Source organism: Amblyomma americanum, chromosome 1 (genome assembly GCF_052857255.1).
Source record: "Amblyomma americanum isolate KBUSLIRL-KWMA chromosome 1, ASM5285725v1, whole genome shotgun sequence".
Lineage (NCBI taxonomy): Eukaryota > Metazoa > Arthropoda > Arachnida > Ixodida > Ixodidae > Amblyomma > Amblyomma americanum.
In genome coordinates, this window is record NC_135497.1 from 85253219 (window position 1) to 85277070 (window position 23852).

At 44.0% G+C, this 23852-nt stretch overlaps 1 protein-coding gene across 4 annotated transcripts in view; it reads left to right on the forward strand.

Annotated features, from left to right (window-relative positions):
- Positions 1-23852, forward strand: part of LOC144113154 (uncharacterized) — a 70516-nt gene that overhangs the window by 39584 nt on the left and 7080 nt on the right. For 2 of the 4 annotated variants that reach the window (XM_077646073.1, XM_077646074.1), the window contains exons 15-18: positions 7104-7216; positions 8148-8324; positions 15122-15363; positions 21486-21637. In XM_077646073.1, coding sequence (XP_077502199.1) covers positions 7104-7216; positions 8148-8324; positions 15122-15363; positions 21486-21637 — 684 coding nt within the window. Of the gene's footprint in view, positions 1-7103; positions 7217-8147; positions 8325-15121; positions 15364-21485; positions 22479-23852 lie in introns of those variants that run through there. The other 2 variants (XM_077646075.1, XM_077646076.1) reach the window with 2 other exon arrangements.

Sequence of the window (23852 nt, forward strand, 5' to 3'; positions counted from 1 at the left end):
GCTTACTGGGGAAAGAATTTGCTCCATCTTATCCGGAAAAGCAGAGACCAGAATGTCGGAAGCAGATCTGTATAGTATAGTTTTTGACATCACTCCACACCCCATTTAGCATAGACAGGGCATCTAAGAGGTGCCCTGTCCTTGTATTCTACAGGAGCCATTCAGTCAGTTGTTTCCTAAAACCAACCTTCACCGCGTGAATTATTCCCTGGTCCAAGGGTTGACGCGCCGACGTTGCGTTCAGCGACAGGAAGCGAAGTGCAATGTTGCTGAAACTGACACTGCAGTGGTGGGCACAGGCGTAGCGATTTTGGCCTATCAGGTCGTCGTTCCAACCTTCAGCTGCTTGGCAAAATAGTTTGCGGTTATCCATGCTCTTCGATTGGACCTGTAGGTCACCAGAACTGAAAGTGCGTTCTGTAAGCATCGCAGAGACTTGCTTTTTCCGATCACAAGTGTTCGAAGCTTCGTCGATACATCCATGTCAGTGGCGAGCGACTTCTGATTTCTTCTCAGCTTGTTGAACTCGCTTGATAATTTCTAGTTTCATGGAAAAGAAGAGGTTCTACCGTTTCACGGCTGCCATCGTGCACACACACAGACAACAAAAACCATGTGAAATTGCCGATGGCAGCACTATGCACCGAACATGCGAACTGCATCACAATGTGGGCACAACTGACGTAACGCACTGTAAACACGTATTCTGGTTGGCTGGGTACGCGCCCGCCACCTACGTCATGGAAAATCCACGTCGTTTTGGTTCGTGTGTACTACGTAGCACCAATAGTACACGCAGGTCCATGCAGGAAAACTAACCTTCGAAGATGTCATGAGAGGAAGCCAGCTTCTTGAGTCGCTCTGTGTGCCCGAAGTTTGATGTACCGGATGTGACGGCTAATTTTTCTACAATATAGTCATACATTTTCCTATACATCCATGTTGTAGCTTTACGGTGCTCAGAAATTATTCGATATAAAGGATAATTTGACCTTACCGAGTTCGATATAATTGGGTTCGACTGTAATTTGTAATTCTTCTATGAAGTCGTGAATTTTCATGCGGGATTGAAGAAAATGATGTGCAACTTTTCTTAGCATGGAAAACTCCCTGATATCTGGACCATCTTGCAAACCACCGTGGTTTTGTCATTTTTTTGGCCGTCGTGATAATTTTTTTTAATGCTAATAGTTGAAGTGAGCCTCAGGATGACGTCAGGCAGTCTGGTTTTAGTTTTTGATGATGAATACACTGCACTTGCTGTGGCTTTGCCTTGGCCTTGCCGTGGCTTGCCGTTAGGCAATGACTGCTGTGCCAGTAGAGAACGCAGTCTCGTGCGGACATGAAGTGGAGGTAGATGTGGGATGTGCTGCACATTACACTTGTTTTGAGTTTTGTTCTTTTTTTTATATATAGGAGAGCTTGCGGTTCCTACTTTTTTCTTTCTTTTTTTCTGGTTGGTAGGGAATGGGTTCTATGGGTGAAGAAGGGGTGTGCCCTTCCTTGACATCATAATCAAAAATCTGCTGTCACATTTGGTGAGTTATCTTGGCAGCATGTTGCAAAGTCCCTAAAGTGCCAAATAGCACCACTCACTCTCATCATTTACAAATCAAGTGCACTGCATAAAATACGTTAACAGCAAAACAAAACATGTGCTAAAGTCCCGGGCCTCTGAGACGAAGTCTCGGAATTGGAACTGAAATCTGACCATCCTGCATGGTTATCTACTCACTACTGCTGCTTTAAAAAATAAAAAAGAAGTGCTCAGTGTAGCTTTTTGCCTTCCAGAAGCGCACTGCGCAACAGATGCCATGATCGCCGACCGGCGTACTACATCCGGTCAATGTTTCATTTTTCGCGTCGCCTCCTCGCTGCGTCAGAAAATGAAAAAACAAAACTGAAACCAAGGAAATGGTGCTATAGAAGCAAACTGGATGGCGCAGCTTGTCCAGGGGCGCCATCTTGAATTTTTGGTGCCAGGTTCAAAATGTCAGTCATATATGACCGACTGCCTGTGGTGCGATAAGGAAAGAGTTAATGTCTGCAAGACATCTTATCACTCTTCTGTGCTTGTTGGATGTCTGAGTGCGTCTTTTAACATTTAGGAGCTGTTTTGCGCAGTGACAAGTGAGCCTCTGTAAGTGAAGGTTTTCTTTTGTGGCTGAAAACATTATTTGGTGCAACTCTATCCTTTTATGAGTAACCTTTAGTCACTTTAATTCAAAACATTTCTGCCCACAAGGTACATATTAGCCAATTTTTTTCTTTCATGATATGCGCATTTCTTTTCGCTGCACTCTTCACTTCATTATACAAATTGCCTTGTGAACTAAAAATTCCACATTTACTCATAAATCGTGAACCCATAAATCGTGAACTCGGTGCTTTTATCGATGTATACTTACCGTCTTTTCGCGAGCGTCCAATCGAAATTAACTGGAACCTCTTTAAGCAGAAAATTGCGTCGCTGACAGATTCTTATGTGCCCCTGAGGAAAGTATTAACTAACAAATGTTCGCCCTGGTTTAGTTCTTCACTAAAAAGGATATCAAACAAAAAGAAACGTCTGTTTCGTTCCGCCAAGTTGTTCAATTCTGTGCCCCGGTGGGATGCTTATCACTCCGCTGCGTCTGAATATAAGTCAGCACTAAAACGAACTAAAGAGTCATTTTTTAGTCATACTCTTCCGCCGATGCTATTAAATAATCCCAAACAATTTTGGAATGTGGTTAAGAAAACAGATCCATCTACAATTAATCTTAAACCTTTAGACGATCAAGTAATTCCCAGTGAAATGTGTGCTGATGTCCTTAATGATGTGTTTACAGCTTCTTTTACTAACAATTTAATTACCACAATTCCTCATTACCCACCCCATGACTTCTTGACTATGAACCCCATTATGATGGATTCTGTTGGCATCGAAAAAATAATTGATCAGCTGAAGATGTCATCATCATGCGGAGTGGATAGCATAAACTCGAAAATTTTGAAAAATACCAAAGTGTATTGGGCTGTTATTCTTGCTGAACTCTTTCAACAATCTCTTGTGTCTGGCTGTGCTCCTAGCGACTGGAAGGTGGGCAAGGTGGTTCCTCTGCACAAGGCTGGTGTCAAACATTCTCCTAATAATTATCGGCCCATTTCACTTCTTAGCATCCCTTGTAAGGTCATGGAACATGTCATCTGCTCTCACCTTGCCAATTTTCTTGAGTCAAATTCTTTTTTCAGTCATTGCCAACACGGGTTTCGTAAATTATTCTCATGCGAGACGCAACTTCTATGCTTTACACAGGATCTTCATTTCATTCTTGACGGGGGTTCCATAGCTGACTGTATATTCCTCGATTTCTCCAAAGCCTTTGACAAAGTTTCTCACCAATTACTACTTTTCAAATTAAATAATCTCGATCTCGTCCCCAACGTCATCTTGTGGCTTCAGTCTTTCCTCACTGATCGTTCTCAATACGTGACTGCTAATAAATCCAACTCTCGTTCCTCTCCAGTGGGCTCAGGCGTTCCCCAGGGTTCTGTCCTAGGGCCCCTACTTTTTCTCATTTATATTAATGACTTGCCTAACAACATTGCTTCTTCCGTATGTCTTTTTGCCGACGATTGCTTTATTTAACGTGAAATTAACCGTGACTCTGACACTTCTGTCCTTTGATCTTATATTAACCAAGTTTCAGAATGGTGTAAAATATGACACATGGAACTTAACATTAATAAGTGTAAACATTTGTGTGTTTCTCGACATAACACTGGAATAGCCACTTACAACCTTAATAATATTCCTCTTGAAACTGTGTCTTCGTATAAGTACCTTGGTGTGCACATAACTTCTAATCTTTCTTGGAATCTGCATGTGGAATTCATTACTAACAATGCTAACCGCATGTTGGGGTACCTGCGTAGAAACTTCTCCCTTTCTTCTACTTCAATAAAATTGCTCCTTTATAAAACACTTGTTCGGCCTAAATTGGAATATGCAGCATCTGTCTGGGACCCTGACCTGTCATCATTAGCTACTGAAATCGAATCTGTTCAAAACCGTGCGTCACGTTTCATACTTTCCAATTATCACCGTATCTCCAGTGTTACTGCTATGAAAACTACCTTATCATTGCCACCTTTTTCACTCCGCAGAAAAATTTCGCGCTTATGCCTATTTCATAAAATCTATTACTACAATCCTGTCCTTAAGAGCCGGCTACTAACTACCCCTACATATGTTTCAGGCCACATTGATCATCTTTGCAAAGTAGATGTTCCGTCATGCCATACTAAACACACTTTTTCTTCTTTTGTCCCTAACACTTCTGACAGTTGGAACCACCTTCCCAGGCACGTTGCCCATATTTCTAACCCAAGTTCTTTTAAGACGGCCCTATGTAATCTTTATTTGTAGATTTTAGTCAGTTTTATTTTGCGTTCGTTTTCGTTGTTTTATTTCTGTCTGCCGGAAATGTTCTCTTTTTTTTGGGAATTGTTGTTTTTTCCCCTTTGCCTTCTCTTGCCTTATTTTGTGTTATGCTTTGTTCATTTTTCACCACGTTTTCATTTCTTCTATTTTGTTTTTCTGCTGCACTGTATCTGACCCAATGCATGTCCTTCCCACTCCCCTCTTTAATGCCTTCGGGCCCTTTGAATAAATAAATAAATAAATAAATACTCTTTTAATGTTTATCATTCAGAAGAACATTGGTGTTAGTAGATGTGCTTGTATCTTCCAGCATTTTAAAATAAAAATATTTTGAGAGAAAAAAAAGTTTTCTAACACCTCCAAAATATAGCTGCTATTTATGAGGCAGTGAGCATTTTTTTGTAGCTCAAGGTATTTGTCAGACAGAGCATTGAAACTTTAAGGGGCTCTATGTGATAAAAGAACGAATGTATTGCACATTTCAGAATTCTATGAATATTTTTAGTTCTCGTGTTATAGACCAGAATACGATACTCTCACACTGGGTCTGGTTTGCGCGTACTCTCAAACCCTGGCATCAGGTGCCATCTTCCGCTGGGTTGCCAAAACGCTACGAAGTGCCTTTTTGTCATGCACAACAAGCGAGCTTTGTAACCTCTCAGAGTGCTTAAACATGTCCATGTCAATCTCCTGGAAGTACAAGAAGTCATCTGGGCACCACAACGTTGTCCACGCATGCATTAACAGCCAGAGGAAAAAAAGCAGCTAGGTTGTGGAGCGCTGTGTGCAATGTGCGCAACGTGTGTCGAGAGCTTTGCCTCTGCAGAGTGTTCGGCCTGCATCGTTTCCAATTAGGCGTTAAAAATGCTGACCTGCGTCAAATATGGATCGCTATGGTGCATAGAACGAAATATGTGGCAAGTACGAGAGCACGAGTAAGTACTGTGTTTGAAACGGTTGGCAGTACGTTTAGCTTTCAGTGACGGTGTTATGGGAACATGCAGGCATGCTTGGAGCATTCGGGATGGGGTGAATAAATGTCACCTTTATGGACTTGGTAGCCTGTTTCCTTGCTGTGAGCCACTCTGCCGCTCTCCTCCCTTTAAAAATTGCTTTCAAAATGGCAGCATTCAAATTTCTTTCGTGTTCTAGTCTGTAAGTATAATGTCACAAATATTCACCATAATTTTCACCAGTTTGTATTAGACGAATAAAATTTCACATTACTTCCTAATAATTCTGCTTGAAATGCATAATGTCATATAGTGCATTTATTTAGCTTAGCTTCCATGTGCTGTATGCTAATTTTGGTAACAGAAGTTTTCCAGTCGAAAATAATAAAAATAACCTGCACAAAATGCCTCAAATGTGCTCATTTGTTTATAACACAACTTCTTATGACAGTAATCCATCTGAAGACTTGCAGTTGAGACCCTGAAACTAGAGTTTAGTCGCTATGTGGAAATATGAGGTCTGTACAGAAATTTTATACTTAGGCACCTGGGACAACGGAAATTTTTCCTGTGCAATTTCGACGTGTGCTTTTTGGGAAATTTTGTAAACGTGAACATTTTTTCTCCTTTGGGTATTAATTAGTGCCTGAAGGGGCCTCTTAGTTTATACTTGAGCCATAGTTACGCTTCTGTCCTGTCCTGTCAGGGCTGTGCATATCTGCGGCACATCGCATGTTACCAAAGCCATTTTTTATGGCCCAGAGATTATGCCACAAACTGTGCCATGAACGGACGAGCAATTTTGCGCTACTGCTCCGTAATGCATGCCCTTTGCTGCCACCACCGCCACAGTATCACATACATGCTCGGTGATATTTGGCCGACGCACACCACTGCGAGGCAACGACAAATGGGTTTCCAGGACAGCAATGGCAGCGCTGATCAAGGAATGGAATAAGCGGGAAGTGGAAGGCTCCCATGACTCCTCCCCCACTTCCCTACTCCATGTGCGGCGGTAGCTTCTGGGGTTTCTAGATTAAGCGCAATCGTGCGCTTATCTTCGTAGGCTGTTTCTTGCGCTGCTGTTGCCACATGGGCCTGAAAAATAGAAGTGGTGTGTGCCATTGTCTCAATTGGCAACAGTGATGCACTGAAATTGGCATAGCCGTCCAAACTAATCCATCTGCACATTAAATCCAGAAAAAAGAGCTCGCTTGGCTGCAACAATAATGTCTGTTCGTGACATAATTAGTCCGAAAAATTGAACTTTCAGGTTCTGCAGAGTAGGAAAAATCGGTAGTGGGTATTATACACATTTCTATGAGGTGTGTGGCAGTTCCGCAACAAAGTTAAATATATCGCTATATGCAGTGAAGTCTGAAAAATCTGTCGTGGTATTGTTGTGGCACAAATGTGAGAAAGTGCATGTGTGTCACTTACTAATGTCGCTTAACAACTGTGCTACATGGAACTGTAATAACAGCAGGAAGAGACAAGGATAAAAGAAGGAAGTGCAACCATAGTGCTACCTATGTTCAGTGTTGTGCATGACATTCTTCTTCTAGTCCCATCTTTTTTGTGTGTGTGTGCTGCGGTTACCACTGCAACAAAAAAACCAACCAGCCGAAACTTCTTTGTGTTAAGTGGTCCTTTAATGCCGTGACTAGAAGTAAGGCATTTGGGCATCATTACCAAACCTCTCTCTGTTTCTTTTTAATTCACAGCTCATCTCATATGTCTGACACAAGCAATGCATCTGACTCATCGCCAACACGCCCTCTGTCTCAGCAGCTGGGTGACGACTTCAAGCCAACTGTCCTTCAGTGGCAAAATAGGGGTTAGTATTTGCAATGCTTTTGCTGAGCTAGTCCACTGTCACAATGGAATTAGGCATTAAATGCGTAAATGTTGTTTCATTTATGTGCAGGCAGCATACAGAAATTAGTGCTTTTTGGACATGCTTCATTTTTCTTGTATTGTGTAGCACCCCTCCCATGCTTTTTATTCAGCATGAAAACAAGAAAAGAACTCAGCAGTGTGACACTTTTTAGTACATGTATATATGAGCTGGCTGTGAGGCTTATTCCTTGTTGAAGTAGGCAGGGAGCTTCTAATGTTTCGGGGAGGCCAGCGTGGATCTTCAGACATGGAAGATGTAGAGAGCTGGACAAGACACATAGCTGACAGCAGCAATGTGGCCTGGACAGCAGTGGGTCCAGGGTCCAGGCCACATTGCTGTTCACAGCTATCACTGTAAAATGATTATTCTGGTGACAAGGTGCCACACTTCATTTGTTCTTCATGAAATAAAGAAAATTTGTCTTAGGTTATAAGTGGTTATAAGTGTTTAGTTCACTTTTTTTTTATTCTGCTCTCAACACAAGTAAGCATCTGTTTATGTATGTGATATGGAAGCAGAAAAATACAGGGACAGAGAAGTGACAATGTGGCGTTATGGGGTCATTTCTCTGTTCCGTCTTTCCCCTTTCCATTTAGTAACACCATCATCACCAACTTAGCTTAACGTTCTATTTGTTTATGGCTGCTCTGTTAACGTTGAACTGAGGCACATGGGCTGTGCTGCAGTTACTGATGTTTCAGCTAGGGCAGATGCCTTGTATTTGCATGTGTCTGCTTGCTGCTCATCTTCAAATGCCTTGCTTGCTTATTGTGTATGTGCATATTACAAGTGCTGTAATACCTGTCCATCTGAGGTGTGTGAGCTGAGAAAGACCCTCCAGTTGGTTCATGGCACTTTGATGTGGCAGGGCACACAGAGAGCTCTGGGTCCCTGGGCTCCTTGGACAGCCCACCTGGAAGGCGAGTTTCCTCACTCTCATCACCGACAGACTCCCAGCAGAGCCTCTCACCAATCCCCACCCCACCGCCTCATGCTCAGAAAGTCACCCTGCTCACTCATAAGAAGATTGATGGCAGCTTGCCCCGTGAGTTCACTGTTGTCCACTGCTGTTGTTTTGGGAAGCGAAATCAACTGCCCACATTGGTGGGTTGTCTTTGTTTTGCTATGTGCTTCTTTCATATTTGTGGTTTTACAGCTGCCTCTATCATGCCTTCATATGCTGTTACTCAGGTTTTAAGTGAGCAGTTAAGCACAACCATTCAGTCAGTCTAAACTTTATCAAACAGTTAAACCTCAATGTAACGAACTTCAATACAATGAATCCTCGATATAACGAAGTATTCCAGTTTTCATAACTTTGCGTCCATAGAGCACCATGTATTTTAACCTCAATATAACGAAGTAGATTTTGGCACACTTTCAATCCAACGAAATTTCATTGCTAGTGGAAAAATTGCATCGCCAGCACGAGAGGTTGAGCGGAGCGCACCTATAATATGGACACTGCACTGCTCTCACATAGAGAGTGTATGGCGGGCGTAAATACGACGACTATCATAGTGATGAGCGTGCCGCCGGCCGTGCTACCTGGGGCAGTATGGCGAGGCTGGCACAACCGTCTACGCAGCCTTGGCAACCTACCAGGCCAGCCCGCAGCTCTCGCTATCTCGTCCAAAATCGGCTAATCGGTGCCGAATGTGATGCGCTGCTTGTGCTCGAAATCAGTGTGGCGCATTTATCACGTTTACGGATTCCCAGAGGTTGGTAAAAGGACTGGAAGGTCAGGGCTGTTGGCACACGTGTCAACTGTGAAGCCCGTCGCACACTTCACACCTGACAGTCTCGCTTCTAGCTCATATGACGCGCGTATGTGCAAAAAGACACAAACTCGCGCTTATCGCAGAAAACGAACAACAGGGTTGGCCTGATTTCATTTCATTGGTTGGTGATTGAAGGACACTTTCCTCGCTCTCTTCGACATGATAAAAGGCAGAAGAGTAAGGGAAATGTGAGGGTGGAAGGGGGCTGACGTCATGGCCCATCGCGAAGCCGCCGTCAACGGCCACGAGGTCGCAGCGGTGACAGCGGCGGAACACAACGTCAGATCTGCGGTATGCTTGGGGCACTTACAAGAGGGTGACAATGACAGAAAAAACAAACTCGAGATGAGTGCGTCGTTTCCGTCACCCACGAGCTGGTCGGTGCAATGAACGTGCTGGGGCGGCTTGCAAAATAAGACATGTAACACCGTTGCTGCTGGAGAAAGGGCAGAAGCAGCATTTTAGTTGGAAATAAACGCTTTTCCTGTGAGTTATCCGCAGCACGTCTTGTGTAAGGGTCACCCCCGTGTAGAGCTGCACCCCCAATTTGGCAGCCAGTAACTTGGGGGAAAAAAAAATGTCACCCAAAAGCGTTGTTTCATATATGCATAATTTTGCCCACATGGTACGTTCCGCTGAGAACCAATAGACGGCACTCCGAAAGTGCTTTGAATATCAGTTTATCTTAAAAAATCTTACCTTGTTACTAGTTTACCATCACACAGTCATCTCATATTAATGAATGTATAATTGATAAATTGATTTCTACAAAGCCTTCTACGGTGAAGCGCACGTAAAAGACAAGGCCACCTCACACTGACAGCCGGGAGTCTCGTTTGTGGAGCACTGCTCTGAACTACCGGCAAGGTAATTAGCACCGGATATTTGGAGGATCTTAACTTCGAATCATGTGACGTTTGCAGTAAAGTGACCTAGCAGCCTGTTTTACACTGGGCAGTAAATTCGCACCGACCGTCGGGCGCATGACCTATCATCCATACTTTCAATGCAGTATGTACTCGAAGGATTCGCTGGGGCTCCACATCACCACAGCCAGACTCAGTCAGCTGGGGCCTGGCCTTGACCTGGCAGACAGAATTTCCTTGTCTCTACTTAGTTTACAGTCACATTTTTATTGCGTGTGCATTGAAAACTGAGCTGATACGAAGTTGTTTAACTAATGCTTGTATATAGGTGGCAGTCATGGTACAGTATATGTCCAGTAATGCATAAAGGTTGATTCACCAGACGTGTGAAGTGGAAAACCTCCAGTGACTTCGATAAAAGTTGAGCTATATTTAATCAAGCTGGAGAGACAGAATGGCTGCTATTTGTATCAAAGGCTCTAAAAGAGGGAGGAAGGTGTTAATGTAACGCTAGTGCTACGGGAAGGTGGTGCTCACTATAGCACAAGGCCTTCTCTAAAATGCTCGCAGCCGTTCTCACCACTGCAAAAACAAAGTCGGTCTAGATGTATAGGTTATGTTTTCAAGAATGTCGTGTATGCAGATTTCACAAAAAATGGGGCTTTTTAATAGAGGAAATATATTAATGTTTAATATCCTTGGCAACTTGCCATAGGATCATCCACACGAAATGTCCCAAGGGACCACCGCAAATTCTTCTGAAAATATTGGTCTAGTTGGCGATTGTGTAAACGGAGTTCTAACATAATATTTTTCCCGAAAAATAAATTTTTGCACACGTGAATGTGCTTTGAAGTTTCTTTGAAAAAAGCAGAAGTTGGTCGAAGTTAAAAAGTTAAAATGTGAAACGGTACAATGACAAATCTTATTTTAGAATATTTTACTTGCGTTCGTCTTTCATCTTACTTGATTTGTGAAGCCATGCAAGAATTTCCTGCGTTTTCTTGGTTCATAAAAAAGAAAAAAAAATGTTGCGTTTTAAGAACTTTTTTTACATAAATGTTGATAGCGTTTCAGCCACAATAATTTTTTCCTGCTTTCACCTGCTGATGTAGCCTATGTTAAAAACAAATTAAAATTGTTAAACAGATTTACTTTTTAAGAAAATTACTTCCAAAGTTTGCAAAAAGGAACTTTTTCCTGAGATTCACATATAAATTAAGGATCAAGGCCTTCCAAATAAAAATATGTAAGATGGCTCATAATACAGACCAACTTCGTTGCTTGGAATCTAGAAATTTTTATTCGGGTAAATTTTGTTTCAGGTGAGAAAAGAGTTTGAAGTCTGCAATTAGCCTCCTCAGTAGATACTACCAAAGAGTGTCTTCACTGCAGAACACATACTATTGTGCTCAGCACTCACTGCAACGCACAAGGTGTGAGAGGAGCTCATTTCTTGAAGCAGTGCAAGCCTAATGTTGCTAAAATTTAGCTGAGCTGTCGATGCAAACAACAAATTACACTGAATGTTTGTGCAAGTCGGGTGCTCTTGGACATGGGGCATTGATTTACAATAAAGCGGAAACCTCAGTTGGTTCCCATCGGACACGTTGCAAGCTATATTGAGCGCAATAGTACATGCCGCCACCTATTTTTATGGCACTAATATGCAGTGTGGCTCTCTGACAAATGAATATTGGCGGTCACATCTTGTGCGTTGCATTTAATGAGCACAATAGTGCGTGTTCTGCAGTGAAGTCGCAGCTCGGCAGTGTCTACCGAGGAGGCTGGTTGCAGAGTTAAAAAATTTTTTTTATCCTCAAACAAAATCTACTCTAGTTAAAATTTCTAGATTACAAGTAACAAAGTTGGTGTGTATTATGAGCCATTTCAAGTATTTTTATCTGGAGGGCCTCGATCCTTAACTCTTTCCTAACCCCCACCCCCCCCCTCCACTCCACAGGCCATCGGTCATAATGACCGACGTTTTGAACCTGCCACCAAAAATTCAAGACTGCGCTCCTGGACAAGCTTCGCCATCTAGTTTGCTTCTATAACACCATCTCTTTGGTTTCAGTTTTTTTTTTTTTTTTTTTTTCATTTTCTAACGCGAGGAGACGGCGAGAGAAATTAAACTTAGATTGGATGTATTCCGCCGGGTCACCGATGATGGAGTCTGTTTGCCAGCGCGTTTCTCACTGATGAGGCCACACTGAGCACTTTATTTTGTTTCTGTGCTGTCTTTTCCTTACATTGGTGTCACGGAGTGGCGAGACTGTTTTTGAGAAGAAAAAGAAATGTCCAGCGACACGTGAGTCAGCATCCGAAAACGGTGCGCAGCTGGGTTTGGGCGACTGGCGAAAGTGCGGGCCAACAGCTCCCATCACAGCAAGCTAGTGACAAAGCTTAGAAACTGAAACTACGCGGCCTTGCTACTTTTTGGCCTCACGACAAGAGCCCTCCGATCCTCGTCACGCCTGCTGTTATGCGCACTTAAGCAGTGCGCGGATTACAATGCACCATGGAATAGGCGGGATTTTGACTCGCCTGCTTGCCCTGCTGTGACGCCTCTACATGCCCCATCAGGAGCCTCATGCAAAGTTCCGCATCCCACATATCATAGTCGACCTAAAAAAGATGGCAGAGCTCGCGCTAGAAGAGTTGAGATGGCAACACGGTTGTCATGGGTGTGGGGTTTAGGTATCTAACACGTCTGGAAGAATAAAACAAAAAAATTCAGAGAGCGCTTAAAACTGCTTTTGTGTTCTGAAGGTGAAAGCATTAATGTGTCATTGGGAGCGTTCAACCTCGACGCAGGTTGAACAATGAGAAATGAAACGAAGACTCGCCTCCGAACACTGATTCCACTAACGCTTACTCCGCAAAGGTCCGAATGAAACACCTTGACTCTCTGTTCGAATACTTGCCGTGAACTAGCCTGCAACTCGACTAAGAGGCATATATGCAACGAGAAGTCATATGACACCGCCTGCAATGGTGTACGATGAACTGTTGCATGACAATTTTGATATGAATTTTTTTTTTTTTGAGGAAAGAAAATGACACAGTACTGAACTGTCTCTCATCTCGGTGGACACCCCAACTGTGCCCTAAGGGATGGGAAGAGGTAAAAAGTCTGGAATGGCATACATTTGAAGGTGCATATGTCTTGACTAGCACATGTAAGCGATATGCAACGAGAAATTGTTATGACACCACCCGGAACACTGTAGGACAAACGGTTGCTCACAATTTTGGTACGAATGTAGTCGGGAAAACAGTCGTCACGTTGTGGTCAGACATTGGGCAGTATATATACACGAACGACATGTATATGATTGCCTGAAATAGCGGGGCTCGCCTTTCTGTGTGCGTCCTACGGCCGCTTGATGGCGTCACCTTATTTTCCTTGCTATCGCTGCGCTTTTCTGTACCACCTGCGAGTACACACACGCAGCCGGCTTTCCCCTTAATGGGACTTGTAGTGCTTTCGCGTTAACAAGCAAAAAACGCGTTTTCGCATTGTGATTGTTCGAAGCAGATGGTCGGCCATCTTGTCTATATGTGGGAAAGCCCACTTGCAGATTTCGCACTGTGTCCAAGCCTAACAGCGTCCAAATGTCATTGGTCCACGCAATAATTGATGAAGAAGGCGAAGAGGATGCAATTGTACTTTTTTCTTGGCACTTTAAACTCGATCTTTTGACAATTTGCCCAGAAGTTGTCATTTTGCCACGGTCGAATTTATGAAAGTCAACGTGGCATTCGATCACGGGTGGATATTCTAAAATTTTCAAATAATCGGAAATTCCTGAATATCAATTTTTCGAATCGAAGATAAACCGAACATCAAACATATTCGTATTCAAAATTTCGAATATTTGCACATCCCTGGCTGCATGTAAAAAAATATATATCATTAATTCATTTGTAAATTGATTCCAGTAAGAAAAATACGAATTGTGCTGTGTTTACCGGGCTCGCTTGTGCTGGTGGTCGCTTTACCAGATGAACAGTTGTAGAGCAAACTTCAGGTAACCTCTGGCGCGTGCTGGAATCCGAAACTACCGAACCGTTTACTGTTCGGTTTGCCGCTGATCAGCCAGGCCGCATGCGAGGGTGCCGTTTTATTGCATTATATCTCCATTTGCCTCAGACTGCTGGCTTAGCGATTGTATCATTGCGTGTTTATTTCTTTGAGCTGCGCACGCACCGTCATGCCAACCTACGGGGAGCTATATAACATGGGGCTGGGCGGGAGGCGGGTATGCATCGTCTTACATTCGGAGTCAACTTTATTTACGGTGCATATTCAACGTAACAATCTTTGTAGTTTTTTTAAGACGTGTTTGCAAAATTTGCGCACCCTCTTTTTGAAACTTTTAATTTAAAGAAAGGAACTGCGCAAGTTACGCGAGTAAATATCTTATGCTATTTTGGGTAACCCATACTTTCGTTTAGTATGTACTTTTTCTGAGCTCAGCTTCTATGGTGTCATGCAGCCTGTTAATTGGGGCACTTTTGTAAAACAACTTCTGGTAAGCCCAACAGGTGTACAAGATCACTTCGTGTTTGCCTTGAGGGAGTTCACTGCAGAGGTTCTGGGAAGTAGTAGGATGACACAGGAGATGAGCAGAGAATGAGCACGGCTCCAGTTTCCTTCCATAACTAAACTCATCACAGCCTTTACTGCATTATGTGCACTTATTTGTATAGGACATAACACCCTGGATTTTTTTGCATGTTAAGCTTGGGGCTAATGTTGCATGATGTAAAGGGCATTGCTTTTGCTCAAACGTTATATAGTACAACCACGGTTGTTGTTTTTTTTTTTGCAATAAATGGAGTTCAAAACTATTTCAGCTTAGAACCTTGCAGCATGTTAAATCCTAGGTGGTTATAATTAAACTGGAGCTCGAGACTACGTTGTGCGTTGTCGCCCATAGTACGGCTTTGGCATGTAAAAGTGCAGTATAATTGCGTATCAAGAACCTTTTATGACAGGGTTTGGTCCTTTGGCTGGCACGGCATTTTTCGTGAGCGAGCGCATAGGAATATAGGTGTTGAGTTGAGAAGCCAGTCTTTCAGTGGCAAAAGGAATAGACCATATTAAAGGTTTTAACTGAAGAAGTGTGCAGTGCATTTTTGCATGCTTTGTGCCGTGAAGTGAGAAAGTGTGGCTTTGTGAACTGTAGGGGAGTGTGGCAGCAGTAGCAGCTTGCGGTCAAGCTGCAGCAACCAGGGGGAGTCCAGTGGATGCGAGCGGCGTGAGGAAGTGCGGCCACACCACTGGCAGAGTGGTCCTGTGGACCGATGGAGCGTGTCCCAGGTGGGCCAGTGGCTGGTGGTGCTGGGCCTGGAGGCACACGTGGCTACCTTTGCTGCCCAGTGCATCGGCGGTGAGACTCTGCTTCAGCTGGATAGTGCCCGGCTCAAGGTGAGCATGATGTCACCGGATGTGCTGCACATGCTGTGTGCTGTGCGCTGGGAGCACTTGGCGCTGACTTTAGAAGTAATTTATTCTGCTGCTCTGTAGGTAGCGTCTGCAGGTTCTACTTTGGTTGTTACTAGGCACGTGCGAGTAGTGGTTTTTTTGTTTCGAAGCGAATAGTAACTTTCTTCGAATAATCTTGAATTGAATATTTCGAATACTTTTGGAACACAAAAAAAGGCTGAATGGCACTTCCGAAATCATGTATTTTTTAAACACACAAGCTCATTACAAGAAAAAAAAAGAATGCATTGAAGCTTTGTCACACCTATTGAATCTGTTGAGTTTCTGCAAAAAGTTAAGCCGGGTTTAACCACGGTTATACTCAAAGGTTGAGTGATAGCATCTTGGCGACCGCCCGGGCCAAATTTGGAGGTTGCCATCATGTCGGACATGCTCAATTATGGTTATACGTCGATTTTGGTCCAAATTGGCCAAGGTCAATCTGTCAGTCAATCTGTTGCTATGCAGTGCTTCTCAAGGATAAACCACCTGCTTGGTTTACACACTGCGTGCCCAGCGCTACCCCGCATCAGGCATACGAAAAGGGCGCCCATCTCCATGTGTCTCGTGCTAGCTCCCCTTTGGCTCGCACCATCTGGCTCATTTATCAACTTTCACGCAGAGAAGTGTGTCTGCGCCAGCTGCAGTCAGCTCAGACTCGTTCCGCGGAAGTCAAGGGAACTGCACGTCTTCCAATTAGAGAGATCTAGCTTAGTGCGATCCACTTCTGCGGGGTACCAATGCGCATGCGCAGATCGCCCCGAGTACGCCACAAGGCGCCAAGCGCCGGCCAGCTGTTTGCATGCCTGCCCCATCTGAACCAATTAGTGTGTGCGCACTGGCGGCGCGCGGAAGTGGATCGCGCTATGCTAAATGTCTCTACCGATGCATGGCGTTGAACCGGTTACGGTGCGTGCGCACTGCGGGTGGTGTGGCTGTAGACACCTAGCAGGTATAGATAGATCTTTCCCCTGCTCATGTCTGTTGCCACGAACATGCGTAGGCCGGCTCCAGCATGTCCGGGAACATAGTCACGCAGCTCGGAGTCGGCGCTTTGGTTGCACGTTCGCCACGGTACCGTCCCAGAGGAGGGGAGGTACGCTGAACTGAAACCTCACGCAGCGGGAGTGCTAGAAATGTTATTCGCTCAAGACGAATACTTCAAAATTTCGTGTACCAAATATTTGGATTGAATTGAGTATCAAATACTTTGCTATTCGACCGACTGTTCGAAATTATTGAATGTTCGCACATTCCTAGCTGTTACACCACGCCACAGGTTGGGTTTTTATAGTACTGCATATGTTGTTCATGCTGAGAAATAATCTGGAATTACAAATTAGGGTGAAGGCTCAAGTGTTTTCTTTAGCCTGTTGTATGCCTTGTTTGTTGGGAAGCGCTGTAATATGCACATTTGTGTTGTAAGAAGCTGTGCCACAGTAAAGTAGTGCATGCACAACCAAGCAGCTGTAGGTCTTCCATTCTTTTTTTTTTTACCCATTCTCTCGATATCAGAAATGCTCGTACAGTAAAACTTCGTTAATTCGGAGTTCAAGGGACAGGAAAGAAACTCCTGAATAATCCAAAAGTCGAACTACAGCAAAACTCCTAAATAGTCAAGGCGCTCGGACCAGCAAAAAACTTTACTATGTCAGTTGTTGGTAATGGCATGGTTCTGAGGATGCTGTCTGGTATGTAACTGGCTGCTTACCAAACACGTAGTGTTGGTTTATAAAAGAAACACTTAGCAATACCTACCATTCTGCTCTTACTGCCCCTTTATGTGGTTAATGTCGATTTTCAGTTGTCACATTTTATGTTATCACATTTTCAATTTTGTCTAAGTCTTGTGGAAGTACCACATTTACACAAATACAACATGTCTACAACTATAATGATTGTTTTATTCCATATGAATACCAAAGCTTTGTATGATCATGGCATTGTCTTTTGTGGCCTCGGTGTCATTTACGAGACAATACTGTAGACTCCCATTAAAACGATCTCAGTTAAGACGAATTCTCGGATAAGATGAACAAATTAAAACTGTTTGGTTGGTTCTCGATACGATTCTGTGTAAAATAAATACTCCTAAGACAAACTGTTTCGCGCGTGATTCGATTAAGGTGAACTTCCGCAGCAACTGCAGACCCCAGCGTCTCCACGCAATGGCACTTATGGGGCGTCTACGCAGCTCTGTCTAGCAGAAGTACATACCGTATAAACGCGTGTAATGGTCACACTTTTTTTTTTTTTTTTTTTCAGATTTGAGGGTCAATTTTTGGGGTGTGGCCCAAACACGCGATTTGCGAAAAAAAAAATTTTAAGTAGAAACACACCAATCAGGAAGTCAGCGGCATTTATTCTACGTTCAATCCCCACTCGCGGTGTATACCGACTCCGAGCTGGTGCTGTGCTCCGGTGCACACTCATCCCACAAAAAGTCACGCAGCACGTCCATTGTCAACACGTAGCCGTAGTTCCGCGCTTGCATCACTTAGCAGAGCAGCTCTTCTTCCAGTTCGGGAAACGCATGGCTTGCCTCGGAAAGCGCGCTTTTTGGAGTTTGTGTTCCTCAATGCATCCTTTTGGTTGCACCATCATCGGACGCTCTTCTCAGCCACGTCGAATTTCCTGCCCGCCGCGCGCTTGCCGTGTTCGACAGCAAACTCCCAGCCGTGTAGCAATTAAGGTCCTTGCCCATTGTGCTAAAACTGCAACGCTTGGCGGCAGCACGCGAAATAAGCCACAACTACGATGAACCACAACTAGAGTGGCCACAACTCTCGTGCCTTTGACAGCCACAAAACGCTGGAGCTGGTGATACTGATGCCGATATGGATAGTGGGAGCTCGCGGTGGAGGAAAAAGTTGACGATGATGATCATGAGCCGCTGCCTCTGGCGCCATCTATGGGCGGCACCTGGAAGCTCCTTTGCACATGTGTCACCTCCACGATCAAGCGCGCAGTTGCAGCCGGAGCTAATCGCAGAGGCCATGGTGCCGCGTGCATTTCGAAGGCTATTCCCGCGTGAATCGTGTGCTAAGTTTGGGTGCAGCCCTTACAGGGATATTATTTTTTGCTAATATTTCCTTCTGGAAAACGGTGCGGCCTATACACGGGTGCGCCCCTTACACGCATTTATATGATATATGACGTTTCCACGCACGAATGTGCACCGCGACAAGATAGTTGCTGGGCAACTTTGTGCCATTGTATAGCTAAGCTGTCTTGCTAGGAAGATTTCTTGCCAAAGTGGAAAAGGTAGGGCACCTTCACTCCTGCCCGTATGCAGCACAGAGATGCCAGATCTCAGAATTATGTGTGTGTCACATGCCACGCGTTGCCACCTGCAGACTGAAAGGCCAGTTGGCACCGAGTAGATCCGCTTGTTGACTTGAGGCTTAAGCAATTGGGAGCCAAATTTTCAACTCATATGATAACTTTGAATTAATGTTTTTAACTTAACTCATATTATAAGTACATGCAGGCATCTCTGAGCGAACAGAAAATAATGTAGCACAACAACAAAAAAAAACACCCACTGCACACATATAGACTTTGCGTAATGAGCAAGACGAACTTAAAAGAAACCAAGAACTGATACTTTTTTTTTAGATAGAGACAGAAGGGGTGCAGCACACCTCTCACCTAGCTTCTTAATCTCGATCGCTTCTATAATCTCCCTTGTGAGCATGTCTTTGTTCTTTGCTAGACCTGTGCATTTTTCAAACAAGGTGCAAGGGCAGTCATGATGGCAGATTCCAGTGTTGCAGGCAGCATTAGTAACATCATTGCACTGCTTCCTAATCTCATCGTTTAAGCAAGAGCTGGTTTGGCTAACATAAAAGTCACCTCGAGACAAAGATATCGAATAGAGCTGAAATTTTTAATAGTCTACTGTAAATTGAGCATTTAGTATATACAGACTGACACTTTTATGTCCTCATCATCGAATTTACTTACAACTCAGATTTCCAGTCCTCCTTGGGTTCAAATTGTCGAGAGAACTGTATCGGCAAAGCGCAATGTTTTCAAGTTTTTCAAGTTCTGGCAGTGTCTGGTGTTGCTATGGTTGAGTATAAATTTGAAAGGATAATTTGTAGAACTGCATTGATTACTACATAGATGCTGCTATTATATAGAAACTGTGCATAAAATTTGAATAGTGCATCCTCCATGGACCCGTCGCGGTGGCTCAGTGGTTAGGGCGCTCGACTACTGATCCGGAGTTCCCGGGTTCGAACCCGACCGCGGCGGCTGCGTTTTTATGGAGGAAAAACGCTAAGGCGCCCGTGTGCTGTGCGATGTCAGTGCACGTTAAAGATCCTCAGGTGGTCGAAATTATTCCGGAGCCCTCCACTACGGCACCTCTTTCTTCCTTTCTTCTTTCACGCCCTCCTTTATCCCTTCCCTTACGGCGCGGTTCAGGTGTCCAATGATATATGAGACAGATACTGTGCCATTTCCTTTCCCCCAGAACCAATTATTATTATCATCCTCCCTGGGAAGAAGCTCACTTCTAAAAGTTATACGATGTCTGATTTTAAAACAGACATGATTGAACGTTGTAAATCTGTTAGATTATCAGAGCATGGGCTTAAGAGAAGCATCTGAACTATCAGATTATGAAAAACTATGTGGTCACTATTACTAAGGCAGGGATGAAACAGGAATAAGTGAGGAGAAGCTCTCTTATTCAGAGTGCTTAAAACTTGTACTCTTCATTTTAAAAGGGCTGCCGCGGTGGCTGAGTGGTTATGGCGCTCGGCTGCTGGCCCGAAAAACGCGGGTTAGATCCCGGCCGCGGCAGTCGAATTTTGATGGAGGTGAAAGTCTAGAGGCCCGTGTACTGTGCGATGTCAGTGCACGTCAAAGAACCCCAGGTGGTCCAAATTTCTGGAGCCCTTCACTACGGCGTCCCTCATAGCCTGAGTCGCTTTGGGACGTTAAACCCTCATAAACCATAATCTTCATTTTAAGCCAGGTTGAACAAGTAGTGATAGTGGTACCCCCAAGGTACAAAGTGAAATTCCTGTAACTAGGGGTCATTGATTGCGGTCATTGGGCCTAGTGCTGATGCCAACACAGTAAAAGCTTGTTAATACAACCCTCATTAATTAGCAAATCCAGATAATTCGAACTGCCGGTGTGGACCTCGGCAATGGCCGTGTAAGTCTATGGCATCGGACGCTATGAGTCTCGCACTGGTTAATTCGAACGTCTTCCAGAAGGGAGGCTGCGTCCAGTTATGAACGGCATGGCAAGTGATCATCAGAATAGCCCTACTCAAACCTGAATTGCATGCTGGAGAGTCACCTGTGCATCTCTGATGTGCGCGCAGCTGCAGGCGTGACGAAAAATGGACAGCCCTGTCTCCTGTTGTGGTTTGTACGATGAAGCCATCTCACGCAGCTACTTGTGACGGGGCTTTCCGCTACCGCTTTGCACCGTGAAGTTTGCCGCGGCGGCCCTTATCATTTTGGAGCAAGTCTGCTTGCATGCTCCCGACAGTGGGCACGCATTAAAGAATTGATGGAAATGTAAAAAAAAAATAGTCACTGTCGCGCTGTTCTCATCTCGAAAGCAGGTGACTATTGCGGAATCTTTCACAAAATAAATTTACTGTGATGCAAGCGGTTGTTACCAATTTTTTGGGGGTCATTCTATAATTCGAACTTCACATAATTACAGCTTTTTTTCCAGCCCCTTGAAATCTGAAAAAAATAACAAGCTTTTACTGTACAGCCCTTTAATGTAACAAGGTGATGGTGGTTGGCCTTAGGGTAGTCGTATGGGCCACAGCAGTACACGTATGCAGCTTGTGGGCAGTCTGTTTGTCGTGGTAAATTTCAGGCCAAGGCCATTTTCATTAATTTCAAATTACAGTATGCAATCTCAAGTGTCTTGTGTATGATGTAGCAAATGATGGTCAAAATTGAGAGCATGAAGGGCTGATCTTTGTCTGCTGTGTGTGCACGTTCTGTTGACTTCATATTGCTTTCATGAAATGAACATGCCAACACTTTGTTGAAATGACTGAAATGTTTTTTTCTGGATTTCAGGAGCTGGGGGTGGTGTCAACAAGCGATCGATCTTTGCTGAAAAAGAAGATCAAGGAGCTTCGTTCCCAGCTGGACAAGGAGCGCAAGGCCCAAGAGAAGGAACTGCGTGCTCGAGAAAAGCTTCAGCGCAAGGCAGACAAGGCAAAGCGCAAGTGAGGCCACAGCCCTTTGGTGGTGGCTAAGGGCGGCCATGATGGCCTGACCTTTGTTGCCCCTCTCCTATTTGGAGGCAGATTAATGTGAGCTAGCGTGTGCTCAGTTCATTCCGAACACAACGAACGTCACACTCACAACGTGCATTGGGCAGCCCCAGGAATAACTACCTGATAGCGTACTCCTCTGGGAAGGAAGTGATGCTGCATTTTTTAAAATCTTTATTTCAAAATGCTACACCTTCAGGCAGTCTCTGCAACAGGAGATTTTAATGGGAATAATGGCTCATGAGTGTTCCCATTATTGTCTTTCCTTGTTTATGTTTGCTTGCACATATAATGGCAAAATGCCTTATTAGTATGTAAATGCACATGCACACATATATTTAACAAACATTCCTTTTACACCAGAGTTTATGTGACGCCTGTGGGTTGTGACTGAGCCTCTGGCAGCTAGTGGAAGTAATCATGTATTGTTGCTGCTTTTCAGGCAGGCATTAGTTTATTTTTGTTCTTCAGGCCCCCCTGCCCCTCCCCTCTCCTCTTATATGTATGTGTTTGTGGCTGCTGATTGTAAGTTTTTTTTATAGCCCTTTTAGATATTCAGCATGTCATTTCACAGAGGTTCTTGTTTGTCCCCATCACTTGCCAAGCTCAGTCCTCAAGATGTCATTGTCGTTGTGGTTCCCTGTACCATTTTGTACATTTCATATAAGTACCTAGTATTTGTTGTGTTCTTGTTGATCTTAGTCATATAGAGTGTGGTGGGGCAGTGACTTGAGTGTTTTGATTCTTAAGGACTTGAGAGCAGCCAATCACACAGGGGTCATTCCATGCCAAACGTTCCAGACGTTGCGCTCGACCATCTCCAATTTGTTCAAAAAAAATTCATGGAAACTTATCGTAATGTGCGTAATGAAAGCCTGAAATATTTTTGCCGAAAAAAATTTATTCGTGAGGTGAGGGCAGTTTGAATATTTAGAAAAGGCAAGAAACCAGGCACTGCTCAATAATTAATAACAAGTTCAAATTTTAGAAAACACAATTCAGAGGATGCAGCTTTACATGGCATAAAGATTTTTAAAAAATTGAAAAGAATTATGAAAATGTGTCATTTTTGTTGTTTTTTGTTTTAAATATCAACTTGCTCTCGGAAATTCGGAAATAGCCATTTTGTTCCCCTAGAAGTCTAGTACCTATAATAAATGTTACACATAATGAAACTGCGTGCACCAAAGTAAAAAAAATAATAAAGTTGCAAAAAGTGCATTTTGAGCCAAAAACACTCGTTAATTTCACTCTGAGGTGATCCAAGTAAAAATGCAAACAATAACGGGTTACGTAGAACGGTTTATTGCCTTTCGTTTCTGAAATTTTTATCGAAGTAATTTTTGTTTAAAGCGAGAAAAGAATTTTTGAGATTGAGCTCTCGGGCCGCAAGTTGCATTGCCTCTTAACGCCCGGCAACCTGGCATGACAGGACACTTATGGCCAGATAACTTCGTTTGCTGTCATTCGCTGTCGTGCATTTTTAGGGCAGGAGCTAAAGAAGATATCGCGCGACATTCGGTGGATGATATGCCATAAACGAGGTCGTTTTCGCTTTCGAAGTTCGAACAGACCTGCTTTGGTGCGGGGCAGCCAATTAAGAGAAGTAAAGCAGGGGTATTCAGTGTGCTTTCTCGCATGGACCACGAGGAGGGCTGACCAGCTGGCATGGCAGGCGTGTCACAAGTGCTTTATTTATATCCGAATAAGATCGCGGAGAGCGCTCGCCTCGGAGCGCATGCACTTGAAGGTGCGAAGTGTACCGCTGCGGCGAGTAACGCGAGACGCTCTGGCGGTGAACACAGCCCACTCGCGCATAGGTGTGTCCCTCGCATGAAGGTGCTTCGTCAGCATAGTGGCTCGTCTACAGTTGTCGCTGGAGTATTGACGCAGAAATTGCACTGATTAAATCAAATACAACCAAGACATCACATCGGAAACAACCGGGCATGAGCCTCTAACGGCCACAAGGGTCAGTTACCACGTGGTGGTGTTGCATCGCGGATTGTTTTAACACCGTATCATTCTGGTCATTTCCAGAGCGGCGTCTCTCAAGCTCTTATGCTGGTGATTACGTCTGTCATGGCGCAGACAACAATGACTGACCGCGGCAGAACCACACCGAACAACTAGCTCACTTGGGCATGTGCCGCCCTAGCAACGTTAA